The 19,356-nt window shown below is 43.7% G+C and overlaps 1 protein-coding gene across 6 annotated transcripts in view; it reads left to right on the forward strand.

Moving 5' to 3' along the window:
* The window catches only part of RB1CC1 (RB1 inducible coiled-coil 1), a 54,939-nt gene that overhangs the window by 23,058 nt on the left and 12,525 nt on the right, over nt 1-19,356 (forward strand). For all 6 annotated transcript variants that reach the window (XR_007135453.1, XM_047783929.1, XM_047783931.1 and 3 more), the window contains 10 exons: nt 940-1,366; nt 4,433-4,603; nt 7,099-7,283; nt 7,444-7,630; nt 7,715-7,796; nt 7,899-7,960; nt 9,631-9,734; nt 10,168-10,294; nt 10,381-12,287; nt 18,463-18,628. Coding sequence is in view for 5 of the 6 variants with exons in the window: in XM_047783929.1 (XP_047639885.1) it covers nt 940-1,366; nt 4,433-4,603; nt 7,099-7,283; nt 7,444-7,630; nt 7,715-7,796; nt 7,899-7,960; nt 9,631-9,734; nt 10,168-10,294; nt 10,381-12,287; nt 18,463-18,628 (3,418 nt within the window). In the remaining variant the exon portion in view is untranslated. The remainder of the gene's footprint in view (nt 1-939; nt 1,367-4,432; nt 4,604-7,098; nt 7,284-7,443; nt 7,631-7,714; nt 7,797-7,898; nt 7,961-9,630; nt 9,735-10,167; nt 10,295-10,380; nt 12,288-18,462; nt 18,629-19,356) is intronic.

The raw sequence follows: 19,356 nt of genomic DNA on the forward strand, positions 1-19,356 counted from the left end.
TTATAAGAACCTTTTCGAGTTACTATTTTTGAGGGAGAGTTCTTCCAGATTTATTTATTTATTTTGGGGGGTGGGCTGCACTCAACAGCACATGGAAGTTCCCTGGCCTGGGATTGAACCTGTACCATAGCAGTGGCTCGAGCCACAGCTGTGGCAATGCTGGATTCTTAGCCCACTAGGCCACCAGGGAATTCCTCAGATGTTAATTTAAGGTAGGGGCCTAAATCATTTTACATATGTTTTTCACAGACGTGAAGTCAAGATTTCATCTTTTCCCCATGTTTTTTGATAGCATCTGTCTTATTTTTAGGGTGTGATGAATGCAAGAGTTATCTCTTTAATTTTTAATAAAAACATTACTTTTGGAGTTCCCACTGTGGTGCAGTGGGATTGATGGTGCCTCTGGAGCACTGGGACAAAGGTTCGATCCCTGGCTCTGCACAGTGGGTTAAGGATCTGGTGTTGCCACAGCTGTGGAGTGGGTCATGATTGTGGCTCAGATCTGGTCCCTGTCCCGAGGACTCCCTCTGCTGAGAGGCAGCAAAAAAGGGGCAGGGGGGCAGGGAGGAGGAATGTTATTTTTATCCTCTGCTTTCAGTACATCAAAAATACTTGATTAGCTTAAAGATAAATGTTAAACTTTAAGGGACTGCCATGGTAAATCTTTTTTACAAATTCCAATTTTTTATATCATTAGGGTTTATTAAAAACCATGTGCCTACTTGTTTAGGATAAACCTGCTACCTTTACTTTTGAGGGTGCTGTGGTGTGTGAACGATATCCTTTTCTCTGTCTCCTAAGTCTTTTTTAAAGAATACCTCGTAGACCTCTTTAGATGCATGTACTATAGCAGAGGCATGAGGTTAATGTTTATACTAATAAAATCTTTCTTTCAGAATGCCAATCTCTTTTGTACTGACAGATCTTTTGTATTTTAAGTTTAGGAACTGCAGTTTCAGTGATGGCCAAGATTCCGCTGTTGGAGTGCCTGACCAGACACAGCTATAGGGAGTGTTTGGGAAGATTGGATTCCCTGCCTGAACACGAAGGCTCAGAAGAGGCGGAGACGAAGACTTCCGCTGACCTGGTGCTGTCCCCTGAGATGCCTGCAACACCGATCAAACCCTTGTCAACCTCGTGTCTAAAGGCAGCGGAACATGTAGCCCCAGAAGCCACGGATGCTGAAAGTGGAAAAGAAATTAGGGAGTCTGGTCAAAATACTGCCCAGCTGGACGAGACTTCAGTAGATGCTAAAGACGGCGATCTGCCTTTTTTCAATGTTTCTCTGTTAGACTGGATCAATGTTCAGGACAGGCCTAATGATGTGGAATCCTTGGTCAGGAAATGCTTTGATTCCATGAGCAGGGTAAGGAACAGTAATGGGATTTTTCTTGTCATTTTAACCACTTGAAATTATATTACCTGTACTTGGTATTTTCATAGAGTAAGGGGAGAAAGGACATGTCATAGTAGAAATAATGAGCCTTGGGGTTCCTGCTGTGGCTTGGCAGGTTAAGAACCCAACTAGTATCCATGAGGACGCAGGTTCCGTTCCATGGCCTCACTCAGTGGGTTAAGGATCTGGCATTACTGCAAGCTGCCATAGACTGCAGATGCAGCTCGGATCTGGTGTGGTTGTGGCTGTGGTGTAGGCTGGCAGTTGCAGCTCTGATTCTCCCCCTGGCCTGGGAACCTCCATATGCTGCAGGCACGGCCCTAAAAAGACAAAAAGAAAGAATGAACCTTGGTGTTAAACTTTATAACCATGTGTGTGACCTTGGACAAATCAAATTATTTAACTTGTAACCTTGTTTATGAAGTGACAGCAAATTTGGGAAGATTATTGGAGATAATATAGGTAAAATTGCTATCCAGTGCCAAGCCTGAAATGTCTGCTCCAGTGGGGGTGGTTTTGTTGGCAGTGGTACTTTGAATTTTTTCCCCTGACCTTGTGGTATTCCTTGAACTTTTTAATGTCTCCTATCCTTCTTTTTTTTTTTTTTGTCTTTTTGCCATTTCTTGGGCCGCTCCCGCGGCACATGGAGGTTCCCAGGCTAGGGGTCGAATCGGAGCTGTAGCCACCGGCCTACGCCAGAGCCACAGCAACGCAGGATCCGAGCCGTGTCTGCGACCTACACCACAGCTCACGGCAACGCCGGAACCGTGACCCACTGAGCAAGGGCAGGGATCGAACCCGCAACTTCATGGTTCCTAGTCGGATTCGTTAACCACTGCGCCACGACGGGAACTCCAATGTCTCCTATCCTTTAATTTGTTCCTGTTTAGACGCTATCCTCTGTTAGGCGAAACTCAAACAGTCTTGCTGGTTTTCGTTTTTGTGCCTTGGGTACTGAGTATTCTCTAAATAAAAGGAAATAGGTGAAAAGTATTTGACTAACTCTGACCTGCCCTATTACTTACATTAACTTGTTAATGCTTCATATGATCATATTTACAGATGCTATAGAACTTTGAAGCTTTTTGGGAAAAAGTATTAATGATACTACTTCATTTTTTAACAGTTAAATTTTTACACTGAGAAAGATGTGCATTTGGTGAAATACACAAGTCTTGAGTGGTTAATTCAGAGTAATCAACTTGCAAAGAAAGATACATTGGACTTTCTATCTCCCAGGAAACACTCATGCGTGTTTTTCTAATGGGCACCCCTCAGAGGGAACTGCTTTCTGGTGTTTAAAAGAAAAATTTTAGATACTGCATCCACCTGAGATTTTTTTTTCTTTTTTTTTTTTGCCCTTTGGGGCTGCACTTGGGGCATATTTAAGTTGCCAGGCTAGGGATGGAATCAGAGCTACAGCTGCTGGATGTACACCACAGCCACAGCAATGCAGGATCCCAGCCGTGTCTGCACCCTACCCACAGCTCATGGCAACACCGGATCCTTAACTCACCAAACAAGGCCAGGGATTGAACCTGCATCCTCATGGATATTGGTCTGGTTCATTACTGCTGAGCCACTGTGGGAACTCCCCAAACTATTGGCATTTTAGTAGGCTAAAAATTCCATCTATGATTATGGGCAATCAGCCACCTGACGGTGTCCTTTTTTATAATTCCCGTGAGTCAGAGAAACAGAGCTTCAAGACCATGAGAACCTCCTTTCGAAAGCTTGCAGTTGGCTTTGTGTTTGCATGGTTCCTAAATGAAATCTAGCAAAGCGCTAAGTTTTATTTACTTTATATGACAAGAGAAAGAAAACCATGGTCCTCTTCTGGCTTAATAATGAAAAGTTACGGTAATTTATATCCACAGAATTGAGTGACTCTCACAGTGTTCTGACTTGCTTGTCTGTGTAGCTCTAGTCTACTTTTGGTGGATTAGAACATACAGAAACATTATGATCAGAAGCCATGCTTGGGGTTGGTTTTTTCCTGCCTAAGTCAGTGCCGTGCTTTATATGTAGTTGTAATTTTGCCCAGGTTGAAAATTTGACTCTATTTTAGTTGTCTTTTTTAGCCTTTCCTCACCCTGATAATTTTCAACTAGTAAGTACTTTGGAAATATGTACCCATTGTACTTACCACAAAAATGAGAAAATGTTCACATATGCACTTGTCTTAGTTATCATGCGAAGCAAGTACTGCCTGTGTTAAGTAATGTCTGAGATAACTTTTTTTATGATGTTAGAAATGCAGTTTCTTTTCTTACATATATATATTTCTTGAGTTCTGTAATTCTTTTAAAAAATTTTTTACTATAGTTGATTTATAATGTTGTACCAATTTCTCCTGTACAGCCAAGTAACCCAGTCATACATGTACATGCATTCTTTTTCTCATATTATCTTCTATCATGTTCTATCCCAAGAGATTGGATATAGTTCCCTGTGCTATAGAGCAGGACCTCATTGCTTATCCATTCTAAATGTAATAGTTTGCATCTACTAATCCCAAATTCTCTGTCCATCCCATTCCCTCCTCTCTCCTCCTTGGCAACCACAAGTCTGTTCTCCATGTCTATGAGTCTGTTTCTGTTTCATAGATAGGTTCATCTATGCCATATTTTAGATTCCAGCTATAAGTTATAATATGGTATTTTTCTCTTTTTGACTTAATTCACTTAGTATGAGAATCTCTAGTTGCATCCATGTTGCTGCAAATGGCCTTTTGTTTTTTTATCGCTGCGTAGTATTCCATTGTGTATATGTACCACCTCTTCTTAATCCGTTCATCCTAAATGGGTGGACATTTAGGTTGTTTCCATGTCTTGGCTATTGTGCCTGGTGCTACAGTGAACATACAGGTGCATTTATCTTTTTCAATGAAAGTTTTGTCCAGATACATGTCCAGGAGTGGGTTTGTTCTATATTTTCAACTATTACTGCTTTTCTTTGAAGCTGTGTATCAAAATACGGTGAAGTATATTTTTAAACTGTTTGCTGGAAATTTTGTTCATATCCGTTTCCTTTCAGCTTGATCCACGGATTATTCGACCCTTTATAGCAGAATGTCGTCAAACTATCGCCAATCTCGATAATCAGAACATGAAAGCCATCAAAGGGCTGGAAGACCGGCTGTACGCCCTGGACCAGATGATCGCCAGCTGCGGGCGACTCGTCAACGAACAGAAAGAGCTCGCTCAGGTGCTTATTGCCAGCTCCCTGGGCAGAGGAATTTGCAGTTCTTCTAGACAAACTTACATGCAGTATCAGCTTTCTGTGCACTTGTGTTTTCACTTCCCTCATGAGTATTCTTAGTGCAGAGCCCCAGATTCCAGGTAACAAAAGAAGCAGGCCTGTGGTTCAGGTTCAGGTTTGAGAAATGAAGGGAGCTGAGGTTGCTGTGGATGACAGCTGGAAGGTGGACTGAGAGCTGTGACAGCAGGGGAGGGCATGTGTAGCCCGACAGCCAGGTTGGGGAGGGCCTCAGTCCCTCCTGTGCCGCCTCGGGGAAGAAAATAAATAGATCTTAAAGAATTTACTAGTACTTGGGTTCTTAGGTCTGATTTAAATGTTGTGCTCCAAGAACTCTGTCATCAAAGTAGATGTCTAACCAGAAGGTTATTAGTGGTGTGGAGAGCTGGTCTCCCCTTGTGGTGACTGCAGCTCAGCCTCCTTCACTGTCTGGTACTCTGAGAACAGCCTGTAAGTCAAAGAGAGGACTTTGACAATCTTGGCACTAACACATGCTTTTCTGGCTTAGTTTTCCCTGCCAGTATTTTTTCCTCTATTTGTGTTCTTTCATTAGAACATCTGAATAATCATCTTGGTAGGCACAGATGTCTTAGGTCCCTTGCGTGGCTGAGGAGATGCAGTATGCTGTCGGGAGGGCAGTGTGTGTCACCTCGCCATGTGCTTTCTAAACGTTTAAAATGTGTGTAGCGCTTTTATAGATGACTAATTGAATTTGTCTTGTAATTACCAGATTCTCTTTTTCTCTCTCTTGGTTTTGGAACCAGCCACCTTATGGTAAACTGAATTTCTCTCTCTTGTATTTGTGCTGAATGGAGCCCCAGAGCCCTGAGAGTGGGGGTCCTTGTTTAATTTCTGGTCTGTAGCAAATGGTCAACATTTCATCATTATAATTTTGTAGTAGTTTTTTTCTTCTTGTTGGTTTAATAGAAACCCATTATCAGATTAAGAAAGTTACATTCTGTTTCTAATCCTGGACCATCCTTATTCTTGGAATAAGTTCAACATGGTCATAATAGAATGTATTAAGTGTATTTCTTTAAAGTAATAAGTGTCCTTGATGTATTGAAGTCTAGTCTACATTAAAATATCCTTTAGTGTTTCCTTTTAATGACAAATTCAGTTTTTGTTGCTTGAAAAAATCTCTTTAAGTCACCAGTGTTTCTGAAGGATATTTTCTCTTGATAGTGAATTCTAGGCTATTAGTGATTTATTTGTAGCACTTTGCCTTCAGTTGGACTGTCTGGCAAAGTGTAGCTTTCTTTGTATTTCTCCTGCATTTGGCTTGAACTACATGAATTGTGAATTGATTCTCTATTTTTCTTGAACTCAGTAAAAGTTTATCAGTAAGACTTTATCAAAGGAGATTAAAGCAGTGAGTTTTCTTTTTAAGAGAGTAAATTATAGAAAAAGCATAGCCACGGTTAAGCATGCAGCACATTGGAAGAAAATTAAGATATGAAATTACTTTTTAAATTTCAGATATTGAACCACTTTAGTACATATTTTCGTGACATTTAGAAAACCAGGAAACAGGAAGGGGGGAAGAGAACTACCAGAAAGTGAGAAGACACACGTGCTGTTCTTTGCCAGTCCCGAGGTTGAGTACCCACAGCAATCGTTATCCACAGTAGCAAGTGTGACAGTGAGATGGATGTGCGACCCTGAAACTCGTGTAACATTTAATTGTGTAGTAAGTCGAGGAGGGAGACCTGTAAATACAATATCATACTTAGCAAGATGTCTCATCATGATGTCTTGGAACTTTTTTTGTGTGATTGCTGTTGGGTTTGGCATGTCTGTCTGAATTAATCTCTAGCCTAAACACAATCCCTACCCAACACAAAGATGCACAGTTCACCTATGAAAATAAATAAGGATAGCTAAGAACCAAGTCTTCATTATTTTTCCTATGAAATAATCGCATGTACTCTGAGTCATCGTTCTGAGGAGATGAGCACAGACCAGTGGAACAGAGTATAGTAGCCCAGAAAAACTGGCGAGAGGAAGGGCTTTTTGATGAATCGTGCAAAGCCAGGTGATGTATTGAGTACCACTGGTTAGATGAAACCTATTGTTACTGTTCCTGGCCTTGGCCAGGACCCCCTGTGTGTTCAGTCATGCTCTGCCTGACGGGTTTAGGAGCTGAGAGAGGAGAAGCACCTGCTGCTTCTGATTTGCCTGCTGTGTCCTTGGATACATTTGCTTTAACTTGCTGGGTCTCATTTTTTTCTCCTTCCTCTGAAAGTGGAACGGAATTAGATGAGCATAAGTGTCTTAAAAACTCTCTTTTGCTGTGCACGCATCTACTACATTGAGGAAAGTAGGAGATTTTAAAATCTTATTTGAAAGTAGAACAATTCATGTCTAACATAAAGATTCTCCTCTTAGATGAGTGTGTGTTTTTTCATGAAAGTTAATATCCATTAAAATATTTTCTCTCAAAGGGATTTTTAGCTAACCAGATGAGAGCTGAAAACTTGAAGGACGCATCTGTATTACCTGATTTGTGCCTGAGTCATGCAAATCAGTTGATGATTATGTTGCAAAATCATAGAAAACTGTTGGATATTAAACAGAAGTGTACCACTGCCAAACAAGAACTAGCAAATAACCTTCATGTCAGACTGAAGTAAGTGATTCGTGTGTCCAGTTTGGGGCCTTGAGAGCTGATGTTTTTACTTCTTCCCAAGTGATGGAGTAATGTTATCACTGCTGAAAGATGTCATTGATTGAGTAACATGGGGTTGCATGGTTTGGATGGAGTTTGTGCTCTTGGTTTCGTTCTGTAGGTGGTGTTGCTTTGTGATGCTTCACGCTGATCAGGACGGGGAGAAGTTGCAGGCTTTGCTCCGCCTGGTTATGGAGCTCTTGGAAAGAGTCAGGATTGTTGAGGCTCTGAGTACAGTCCCTCAGATGTACTGCCTCGCTGTTGTGGAGGTGGTCAGGAGGAAAATGTTCATTCAACACTACAGGGAGGTGAGCAGCTTGTGGGCTGTTGGAATTGTGTCTGAGCCTCCTCGGCCTGGTGTGTGATATTAACGTAAGCTCTCCTCTCCTTAGTGGGCTGGTGCTTTAGTCAGAGACGGGAAGCGATTATATGAGGCCGAAAAGTCAAAAAGGGAATCCTTTGGGAAATTATTTAGTAAGTATTCTTTGTTTAAGAAAGATGCTATTTTTATTTCATAGATATGAATGTAGCACGTATGGATTGTAATATAACTGTATTGTTAATTTCTTTACACAGGGAAGTCTTTTTTGAGAAATCGTCTCTTTAGGGGCTTGGACTCCTGGCCCCCGTCCTTTTGTGTATGTATTTATTTCCTAACCTGACTAAATCCTGTATGTGCTCAAACCTTTATTTCACAAGTAGAGACATTTATCAGAAACAGGTTTTTTTTTTTTTGGTCAACATAAAAATGTATCTGGCTATAAAAGCCTTCACTTGATTTTTAATTGGAGTTTTGGCTCAGGAGTCTTTAACTACATGGGGTCGGGAGGTTAGTCCCCACTGTTGAGATGGGTGGGAATCCCCCCCTGCCCCCCTACTAGAGTGTAGACAGGTGAGAGCAGCTGACACCAACCACAGTGGTCTGGGGACCACTGGGTTTTTTGCATAAGAAAAATGATTCTGTGGGCAGAGAAATTCTGGAAATGCTTTGTCTTCTCCTCAGGCACACTGCTTAACTGTTGAATGTGTTTGTGTACTGTATGGTTCCTTAGGGCTTTAAATGTATGTATTTTTGTGTGTCTGCAAATGAGTGTTATAATCGGCAGGAGTCCCCACATTCCTTCATCTCGGAACCCTGCTGAATGATGAGGGTCTCAACAGCACTAAATCTGCATCAGTTATGACTGAGAAAGTTGGACATATCTGTAGAGGTGCATTTCTTGGCAACATTATAGAGAAACGGAAGATGCTTTTTTTTAAGAAGCTAAAATTGACCATGACACCCCCCCCCTTTTTTTTTGTCTTTTTAGGGCTGCACCCGTGGCACATAGAAATTCGCAGGCTGGGGGGTGAATCGGAGCTATAGCCTCCAGCCTGTACCACAGCTACAGCAACGCTAGATCTGAGCCACGTCTGAGAACTACACCACAGCTGATGGCACTGCCGGATCCTTAAGAGAGGCCAGGGATTGAACCTGCGTTCTCATGGATGCTAGTCAGATTCATTTCCACTGAGCCACGATGGGAACTCCTCATGACTAAGACTTTGTATTTTGGAAAATGTAATGAAAAGAAGAAGTGAAGGGCACAGAAGGAAGTTTTATATAAGAAAAAGTGATTTTTTGGAGTTCCCGTCGTGGCACAGTGGTTAACGAATCCGACTAGGAACCATGAGGTTGCGGGTTCGGTCCCTGCCTTTGCTCAGTGGGTTAAGAATCCGGCGTTGCTGTGAGCTGTGGTGTAGGTTGCAGACGGGGCTCTGATCCCGTGTTGCTGTGGCTCTGGCATAGGCCGGTGGCTATAGCTCCGATTAGACCCCTAGCCTGGGAACCTTCGTATGCCATGGGAGCGGCCCTAGAAAAGGCAAAAAGACAAAAGAAAAAGTGATTTTACTACGTGAAAACAACACAGCACTCTAGTAGGTGATGAGGACAGATACAAGACTAGGGTAGTCTTACCACCATATGCTGCCATGAGTGAAAATTTGGAAAAAAGCCTGCATAATAGTGAGACATATGGGTTCCTTCAGCGATGGTGGGAAGGGCAGAATTCCCATCTGAAGATGCTAGGAGCAGAGAAGCAGTTGATCACCAGCAGTATAGACGTCCAGGTTATTTCAGACTGATGGAAGTGGTGTGTGTGTCCTGGTGTCCTCACCAAGTAGCCCTTCATTTTTATTTTATTTTATTCTGTTTCTTAAGTGTGAGTAGATCATTTGAAGCATTTTGTTTGTTATATTAAATTCGGTTATAATTATCCATTTATAAACTTGTTCTGTATATTTTTTGATAAATTTTTTTTTCATATAGACACAGAAGCCTAGAAAGTTTGACTGTGAACTTCCCGATATTTCATTAAAAGATTTACAGTTTCTGCAATCATTTTGTCCTTCTGAAGTTCAGCCGTTTCTCAGGTAGGTGTCAGTGGTATTTTTAACTGGAGTTACTGCCTTGTGATGAGTTCCTTGTTCTGGAGCTGTGGGAAGTCTCACAGTCCTTGTAGGGTAGGAGATGCCACAGTAGGGAAGTGTTTTATGGTAGACTGGCCCTTCTGGGGCTGCTTTTGGAATTTTCTGTGGGGTACAGAAATGATCATAAAATGAAGATAAGGAAATTAATGCCTGACATTAAATTCATTTTTTCTAATGGTGATCTGATGTTGCACATGCCGTGGGAGACTTCTGGTTTGTCACTGTAGTGATATAACTTAGTCTTAAGCTATTCCTGCTCTCAGTTGAAGGGAGATGATAATGCCGTAGTTACTTTTGAGATGGATGAAAATATTTGGTGGTAGTTCTCCATTTTTCATTGAGAAGTCAGCAGTCTAATTGGATTGCACTGTTTCAGGGTGCCCTTACTTTGTGACTTTGAACCTCTGCACCAGCACGCACTTGCTCTGCATAACTTGGTGAAGGCAGCACAAAGTTTGGATGAGATGTCGCAGACCATTACAGATCTACTGAGTGAACAAAAGGCAAATCGAGTTCTTAGAGGTGGGTCGCCCTTAGTGTAAACGCCCATGTCCCTGCAGGTTGGTAAGCCTGTCCCTTTCTTTTCCAGGCGTCCGTGAGTCAGACGACCCCCCAGTCGGCCTCCTCGCCCCGGGTAGAAAGTGCGACAGGAATGACAACTACTACCTCACCCAGAACTCCTCCGCCACTCGATGTTCAGGACCCCTTATGTCCTGCAGTCTGTCCCTTAGAAGAGCTGTCCCCAGATAGCATTGATGCACATACATTTGATTTTGAAACCATCCCCCACCCAAACATAGAGCAAACTCTTCACCAAGCTTCATTAGACTTGGATTCCTTAGCAGAGAGTCCCGAATCGGATTTTATGTCTGCTGTGAATGAGTTTGTAATAGAAGAAAATCTATCGTCTCCCAATCCTATCAGTGATCCTCAAAGTCCAGAAATGATGGTGGAGTCTCTTTACTCATCAGTCATCAATGCGATAGACAGCAGGCGGATGCAGGATACAAATACGTGTGGTCAGGAGGACGCGGGCGGCCGGGCGTCTCTCAGCGTCCAGCTGGAGAAGTGCCGAGTCACTGCCCACGACTCGCACCTCAGTATACAAACCATCAAGGAGGACCTTTGCCACTTCCGCACATTTGTACAGAAAGAACAGGGTGATTTCTCAAATTCGTTAAAGTGTACAGCAGTTGAAATAAGAAACATTATTGAAAAGGTAAAACATTCTTTGGAAATAACACTAAATGAAAACCATCAAAGAGAGCTACAGTCTTTAAAAAGTGACTATGAAGGCAGACTTGCTGCCCTGGTAAAGGAGAGTGAAGAAAATGAAAACAGAATCACACAGCTGAAAGGAGATTTAGCATGCCTTGAGGAGGTTTTACAAAATAAAGATAACGAATTCGCTTTGGTTAAACACGAGAAAGAAGTGGTGGTCGGCCTGCAGAATGAGAAGGATCAGAAGCTGCTGGCGATGGAAGGGCTCCTGCGCACTCAGCATGGTGAGATCGAGGGGCTGAAGCAGTCCCGGGAGATGGCGCTGGAGGACTTAGAGAGGCTGCGCGAGGAGCATGAGGCCAGGATGCAGCTGCTGAGGGCGGAGCTCCAGCGCTCGGAGCAGAGCCGCCTGAAGGAGCTGGAGGACACGCTGCAGGCCAGGCACACTCAGGAGCTGGAGAGGGCCCTGGCCGACCACAGGGTGTGCCTTGAGAAGCTGGAGAAGGAGAACCAGCAGAGACTGGAGCAGGTGCAAAACTCTCATGCTGCAGTCATCCAGGAGAGAGAACAGCAGCTTCAGGAGTTAAAACTCAAGGTTTCTGATTTGTCGGACATGAGGTGTAAGTTAGAGGTTGAGCTTGCCTTGAAGGAAGCAGAAACTGACGAAATAAAACTATTGCTGGAGGAAAGCAGAGCCCAACAGAAGGAGACCCTGAAATCTCTCCTTGAACAAGAGACAGAATACTTGAGATCAGAGATAAGTAAACTAAACCAGAAGATTCAAGATCATAATGAACATTATCAGGTGGGCTTGGCAGAGCTGAGAACTTTGATGACAATTGAAAAGGATGAGTGCATTTCAGAGTTAATCAGTAGGCACGAAGGGGAATCTACTATACTGAGAGCAGAATTGAGCAAAGTGACATCATTGCATCACCACGCATTGGAAATAGAAAAAAGCCTGAGAGAAGAGTTAGCTGAACTGCAGAGGAAATTGGACTCAGAACTGAGTGCTCTTGAAAAACAAAAAGATGAGAAAATCATCCAACAAGAGGAGAAGTACGAAGCTATCATCCAGAAGCTTGAGAAAGACAAAGAGGAGTTTGTCATTCGACAGGAACAGGATAGAGAACTGCTAATTCAGAAGCTTAATTGCGAAAAGGCAAAAGCAGCAGACATTGAGGCTGCCCTGAAAGAATTTAACTTGGAAAGAGAAGCTGTTGAGAAAGAGTTATTAGAAAGAGTTAAACATCTTGAGAGTCAAATAGCAGAAAGGTAAGAATTAACTTCAGTTTGTAATCATAAAAGTAAAATCTTGGTGATTCTGATTTTCATTGCGTGCATAATCATAGTACCTTCATTTACTCATTTACCGCAGGTAAATGTAACAAGAGAGTTTATGAAATAAAAACTCTTTAAAATAGCGTTTCTTACAAACATTAAAAAAAAAATAGGCTGTGTAACTCTATTGGGATGACTTTTTAAAATGGATTAGTATATTGGATCTCCAAAGAAATAATTTTTGCAAATTTCACATGTTTTCAGGATCTTCTTTCTCCTTTTAGTTTATTTGTAATTTTTCCCCCTAAATTCTTCATTTGAAAATTACTTATTTTCATCTTTGAAAATCATGTGTGTATGTATAAAAGAACGCTTTCCCCCGAGCAGCAGTTAGTAAAGGCTCAATTCTAGAATGGAGCTAGCTAGCTCCTTCCTGGATGTTGTTTTCTTGATACTACAATTCCAGTTATTTGCTCTGTGATTCAAAAGATAATGTTAAAGTTCCAGGTTTTATGCAGTGCTGAGGTTTTTGCGTTTCTGTTATTGTTACTGTCTGATGTTATTGCCTTGATCAGAGAAAACGGTCTTCAGTATTTCTACTCATTAAAATTTATTGAGAGGTTTTGTGGCCTAATAAACAACTTCTAGAACATTATCTATTGGTTCCATCATTAATTCTTACAAGGGACTGTGCTCATAGGGATATGCATTATGAGTTTAACCTAAGCTGGTTCCTGTCCCTTTCACAGTCTCCTGGGACTGTGTGTAGTGCTCATAGATGGAGGCACACTTGAACCTAGCTCTGTTTCCTGGAGGGATTGGAGGCTCTTAGAGGAGTTAAGCCCCAGGCCAGGTTCACGGAATGTGGGGGAACCCTGCTTTGGTCAAGGGAGGCCCTGCTGAAGGCCAGGAGAGCACTGAGTGCCGCGGCCACACCCTCCAGAGCTGATGGCTCGGTGGCGCCTGGGAGGCCCGCAGCGCAGCACCGGGGTTCTGGTCTCCACAGGAAGCTGGCTGAGTTGGCCTCTGGGAAACCTGGCTGCTCTCCTGCTTCCCAGACCTCAGGCACATGCTCTCCACTGGCAGAGCCGAAGGTATAAAGGGGCTTCTGGGAACAAGTACCTATGGGAGTCCTACAGAGGCTGAGCAGGGGCAGGACAGTGGCCCACCGGGCACACCCCCTTCCAGAACATCCTGCTCGCGTCCCCCTTACCTGGGAGATGCTCCCCCTCCGTCACAGTTCAGACGCCCCAAGAACTTCCTGATGCCCGGCACCTCCTGCACAGACTCAGCCTCCTGAGGCACTGTCACTTAGATGCTGACAGCAAGGTTAACTACCTTTATCCAAGCGTGTTACATGCTAGGGCCCTGGGAGAGGGGTGACCACCTTGGTCGCTTTCTGTACCTGGCCTCTTGGCTCTGTCGGTCTTCACAGCTCCCTTCTCTTACCCACTCCACGTTTTACCTTGGGAAATAGATTAGCTGACTTTTGCTTCTTAACCTGAAGAAACTGCCCTTCTTGGTCCTTCCTCTAGTAGATTTTGTGGCTAGACACACGGTTCCAGGAGATAACTCTAGGAACAGCTGACCTCTAGGAACGTTCCTGTGCCCTCTCTGTGTGGGCACACCTGTCCCCCGAGTCTGACCTCTAGGAACGCTCCTGTGCCCTCTCTGTGCAGGCACACCTGTCCCACGAGTCCGTATGAGCAGCAGCCCCCCCCCCAATGTGGGGTCAGTGGCAGGAGGGACCCTAGTAGCACGTGGTAGTTCAGGCCTCCAGTTCGGTGTCCAGTCATCATGGCCTCAGTGACGTCCATGCCCTGGGACTGGCTGAGTGGCATGGATGTGCCTCATGACCTGCATTGGCTCCTCCCTCCGCTGTCCTGTCCTGTAGGCACCACTGCAGAGCCTTGGGGCGGAGTGGCCCCAGCACCCACCCCCAGCAGTGCAGAGGGACCCAGTAAATCCTTCAGTGTGCGAGGCTTTAGCTGCTTCTTAATCAGCAGTAACAAATTCTGTCACCTGTTCATTGAGTAATGCTCATCATTTTTGAGAAAATGTTGAAAACTCAAGTCTGAGTGAGTCTGATCGTCATTTTCAAGGAGAAATAGTTCATCATGAAAGAAATAGTTCCTTCTGCTCACGTGGCCGCAGCCCCTGGGCAGGTGCTTTTCCACGGGGCAGACAGAGTCTGTGGTGGCAGAAGTGGCACTTCTTATATTCTCACACAGAGGATTAAAAGATCCTGCTCAGTGGTCAAGACTCAATAATACTAATGATTTCATTGCATCAGGGATGTTTCAGAATAAGCCTGCCTTCACTTTGAGGGCCTTGAGGTAAAGGATACCATGATCGCTGCTGTCTTTAGTTAAGGTGTCAGCAGCTTTATCATCTGTGTGGATGTCAACAAGATGTAAAAGAGGACCCTTTCTGATCCTGCAGGTTTGAGGGTGCGGGGGGACTGCAGGTCACACTGTGTAGAGGTCGGCTGGCAGAGTTTCTATAAAGGGCCTCGTTGTGAATATCCCAGTCTTTGTGGGTAAATGTCTGTCCAGGCTATTCCGCTGTACTCTTGAATCAAGAGAGATACGATAGAAATGAATGGGTGTGGCTGTGTTCCAGTGAAACTTCGCAGGTTCCAGGCCATTGTCTACCTGTGACCTAGGGTGTCTGGACACCTAATTTATGTGCAGTGTTGGCATTACATCCAGGCTTTAGGCAGTCACCCTAGAAAACTGCTAAGAGCTGGTGTTGAACCTAGAATCTCGGGTCCTTACAGTTACACAGATAATTTTGGCCAGATTGTTCCTGTTGTAACTCTCATTGGATCCATCGCTAAATATATTTCCTGTGATTCTGCCAAAATAAATGAATTATGATTTTTCTTTGGTTAGATTTTTTAGCCCCTCTGGGATCTGGGGATTTGCGAGTAGCACTGGGTCTGGAAGGATGAACTGCTGGGAGAGGTGTTGAGATCATGTTGAGAAGGGAACCTCAGGCACAGTGATGCTCATTTCTTCAAGTCAGGGGTGGGGGCGTCACGCAGCTGACGTGTCCAGGCTCTCACTGCCCTGGCACTGAGGTGGTCACGGCCACCCGCCAGGTTGGAGAGGATCAGAGAGTCAGATCCAGATTTGTCTTTATGATATATTCCCCTGTATCTGTCTGGATTGACCTTAGGAAACAACCTCTTTTAATATTCCAAGATGAAGGGGTTTAAACTAGATTTAGAGCTTGACGAAGTTTGGGAGGGCTGCTGCTGAAGGTCTGGGATTGGTAGGGTCACAGCCACCTTAGGTACAGAGCTGGTGGCTGTCACGAGACTTTGTGACACTTGTCTACAAGACCCTGATGTAGGAGTTTGCTTGGAAACCCCCTGGTAAACCTTATGTTGCGCTCGGATCTGGCCATGCTGCCTCTGACGATGAAGGATCTGCAGCGGTCTTTCATGCAGCCAACTTGCGTGGGCAGACTTGCAGCCAGAGCTTATCGGGAAGGGGGTTCTGGATCGTGTAGTTCTGGCTTCAGAGGGAACACTGGAAAGGAGCAAGGAGGAGACCTGAAAGGAAACGATGCTGACATGGCGACAGCTCATCTCCCAGCTGCCCCACATGGCTGCCTGACCACGTGGCAGGAGCAGCGTTGAGAGGCCGCCTGGCCGGGATGTGAAGAAGAGTGTGAGTTCTGCCTTTCATGTTACAGCGCCCCCGGAGCAGCCAGGAGAGGCCAGCGGTGCCCTGCAGAACCGGCAGAGGCTGGGAACAGATCACAGAAGAGACAGCAGCCAGTGCCTGAAAAGCCATCAGTCTTTCTGGGGTTAAGGAAATGCAGGATGAGAATTGCATACCTTTCTTTGCCCCATGTCACTGGGAAAATTAGGGTGGTAGTAATATTTTGAGGGTTTAAGAAAGGAGCTTTCTCATACGCATGTTCAAGGGATATGAAAGCCAGGCACCAGTGTGTGGTTTTCATGTGTCTGGAGCTCCACCACGTACACTGTTCACGATCGTGTGTCCAGGAGGAGTTGACGTGGGTCTCTGTCAGGACGGGAGCATTTGGGTTTTGTTGTTTTATTTTTTTCTTCTTTGGCCGCCTTGCGGCATATAGAGTTCCCAGGCCAGGAATCAGATCTGAGATGCAGTTGCGACCTAAGCCACGGCTGTGGCAATGTCAGATCCTTGACCCACTGTGCTGGACCAGCGACCGAACCTGTGTCCCAACCCTCCAGAGACATTGCCGATTCTGTTGTACCACAGTGGGAACGCCTCAGTTTCATGATTGTAAATCTCTTACTCTGTAAGCTCAGAAGAGTCTTAAAACCCACCATAAACTAATTGTTTACAAGGCCTAAATCTAATGTAGTCATTGATCAGGGAGAGGCTGAGCATCAGGACAGTCTCGTTTGTATTCAGCTCTGGTTTCCTAGTTGCTAGAAATGTTGATTATAATAGGTTTTCTAGCACACACTAATTTATTAACACGGGGACCAGAGATGCTTTACTTCAAGGTCTGTGCTACAATATGATGTCCCCAACTGACAAGTCTCTCTCGCTTCCTTGAGTTTTAATTTCAAGACCTTTTTAAGGTTTTTAATTAATCTCTGCAAAGATTGGGTTTTGTAAGTTTCTCTTTGGGATGAGGGCAGCCTTGATTGATAATTTTCTTAGATTTCCATGCCAGCATTGCTAGATCAAAAACATTTTTAACTAAACTGTGATACTGTAACCTTGTTTTATTCCTTCCACCCATCACACACACACACACCCTCCCTACCTCCCTGTTCCCCAGAGAAAGCTGGCCAGTGATGCTGTTTTAAAACAATGCAGGTGTCAATGCTAGGGTTCTTTCCCCTGAATGTGAAATAAAGCCAAACCAAAACACGTGGTTGATGGTTATCTGGAACATTTTCTAACGGGAACCTCAGACAGTATGGCATGGTACCACTTTGGATCAGACTAATGATACAGTGCCTTGATAGCACAGGGATAGATTCCTGAGCCTCCCCCAAGTACCAGAGTCACTTATCTGAGTGCTGTGGTGTTTGCGTATAACCTGCCTTCCATACACTTTAAATCATCTCCAGATCCGTTGTGATGGCTGCCCTGCAACTGCAGGGGTGGGATGGCCCCTGGAGGCCTGTCACCTATGTGCAGCCGGCAGGCATGAGCCGGACAGCACAGAAGAGAAACTCAGTGGAAGCCCCGTGCTGGGCTGCCTTCATCCGCAACATCTTGTTGGCCTGTGAGTCCCTGTCTCCCTGCTGGCTCCTCGGTGACCTGGGACAGCGCATCTGTCCTTTCTGCCCTGTGTGTCCCCTTCTCTGGGCCTGAAAGGAGAAACTTTGGGAGATGTTGAGGTGTCATTTTAAAATTATTAATTGTACATCGAAGGCCATCAGGTGACGTAGTTGCTAAACTAGTTTAGGAATATTTGCACTACAGCCTTTTGTCTATGGCTTAGAACATGCATTTTAGATTAACACCTTTGATGAGATTATCTACTTCTTGCACAACAGGCTCTTAGATGTAAAGGATTATTTGGTTGAAATAGGTAAGATTAGAGTTAAAATAATTGTCAAACTGTGCTTGTGCTTTCTCCTTTCCCTCATCCGCTCCTCTGGTCTCTTGTCAGCAGTCCCTGAGAAACTGGCCAGTTCCGAGAGAAGTGAATAGAAATTCAGGAATATGAATATTTAAGTTCCGCTTTAGTTATGTGTTATTTATTCACTAACTAAAAGTGAAGTCCATTTTAACACTTGTTTTCTGCAGGCCTGTTTATTTACCTTTTAGTCCTGTCCGTTGTAGTTAAAGAAAAAGCAAAACTAAAATTTGAAGCTGAGTTCTTGAGAAATATATTGCTTTTTATATTGAAAACATTACCTTTTGCTGGTAGAAGCTGATTATCCTGAATTTATCCTATAGAATCACTCAGCCATCCTGGTGTCAGGGAGTATATAATCTGTAAGAAGCTTTTCCCCTTTTCTTATTTCTCTCTTGTTGGTAGATAAAAAAGAGAGTTCACATATAAACATCTTTAAAACTATTAGCTACTATTAGATTTAGGGAAGAAATTTAGCCCATCTGATGTCATCGAATTATGACAGTTGGTATACTTGTGATTACATCTGTAATTTTCAAAAAAAAATTTATAATGTATTTAATTTTTAAAGTCATGCCATTGAATCTGCCAGAGAAGATTCTTCAAGCCTAGTTGCTGAACTTCAAGAAAAGCTCCAGGAAGAAAAAGCTAAGTTTCTAGAACAGCTTGAAGAGCAAGAGAAGAGGAAGAATGAAGAAATGCAGAATGTTCGAACATCTTTGATTGCTGAGCAACAGGTACATGGAACCCCTGCCCTTATTTCATTTGTTTTAGGTAGGAAGAAGATGGACATACATTAGCAAATAACACTTCTTTGTGTAGCTGAGGTTTCTGCTATCGTCAATGTGATTTTTCTGCATTGATCCTGATGATTTTCATTAAATGTCTTCATAATAAAAGCTTTTTTTGGTTTGCTTTTTAGGGCCACACCTGAGGCATATGGAGGTTCCCAGGCTCGAGGTCTAATTGGAGGTACAGCCACCAGCCCACACTAGAGCCACAGCAACACTGGATCCTCAACCCACTGAGCAAAGCTAGGGATCAAACCTACAACTTCATGGTTCCTAGTTGGGTTCGTTTCAGCTGTGCCACAATGGGAACTCCAGCATTTTCTTTTTAATAGTCATTCTGCCACATAGGTGTTTCAACATGAAGTCATACTAGATTTAGAAATCAGGAAATGTGAGTTCTGTTTCTGGTGTCCTAGCTACTATGTGATCTCATAAACATCATTTACCTCTTCTCGACTCAGATTAGTTTCTTGCAAATGAAAAGTGTTTATGCTACTATATAGATGATACTTGAATTTTTTCTCTAAGCTCTAAAATGTTATCTTAAACTGCATGCTAGTAAATCTCATCCATGTGATGAATGTTATTGAACTTCGGTGCAGAAGCGAAGTGGTTAGCAGGTGCCAGAGCACTGAGGACAGGACCCTGTTAGGGAGCATTACGTCAGCTCAGGT

The sequence above is a fragment of the Phacochoerus africanus genome, chromosome 6, assembly GCF_016906955.1.
Source record: "Phacochoerus africanus isolate WHEZ1 chromosome 6, ROS_Pafr_v1, whole genome shotgun sequence".
Lineage (NCBI taxonomy): Eukaryota > Metazoa > Chordata > Mammalia > Artiodactyla > Suidae > Phacochoerus > Phacochoerus africanus.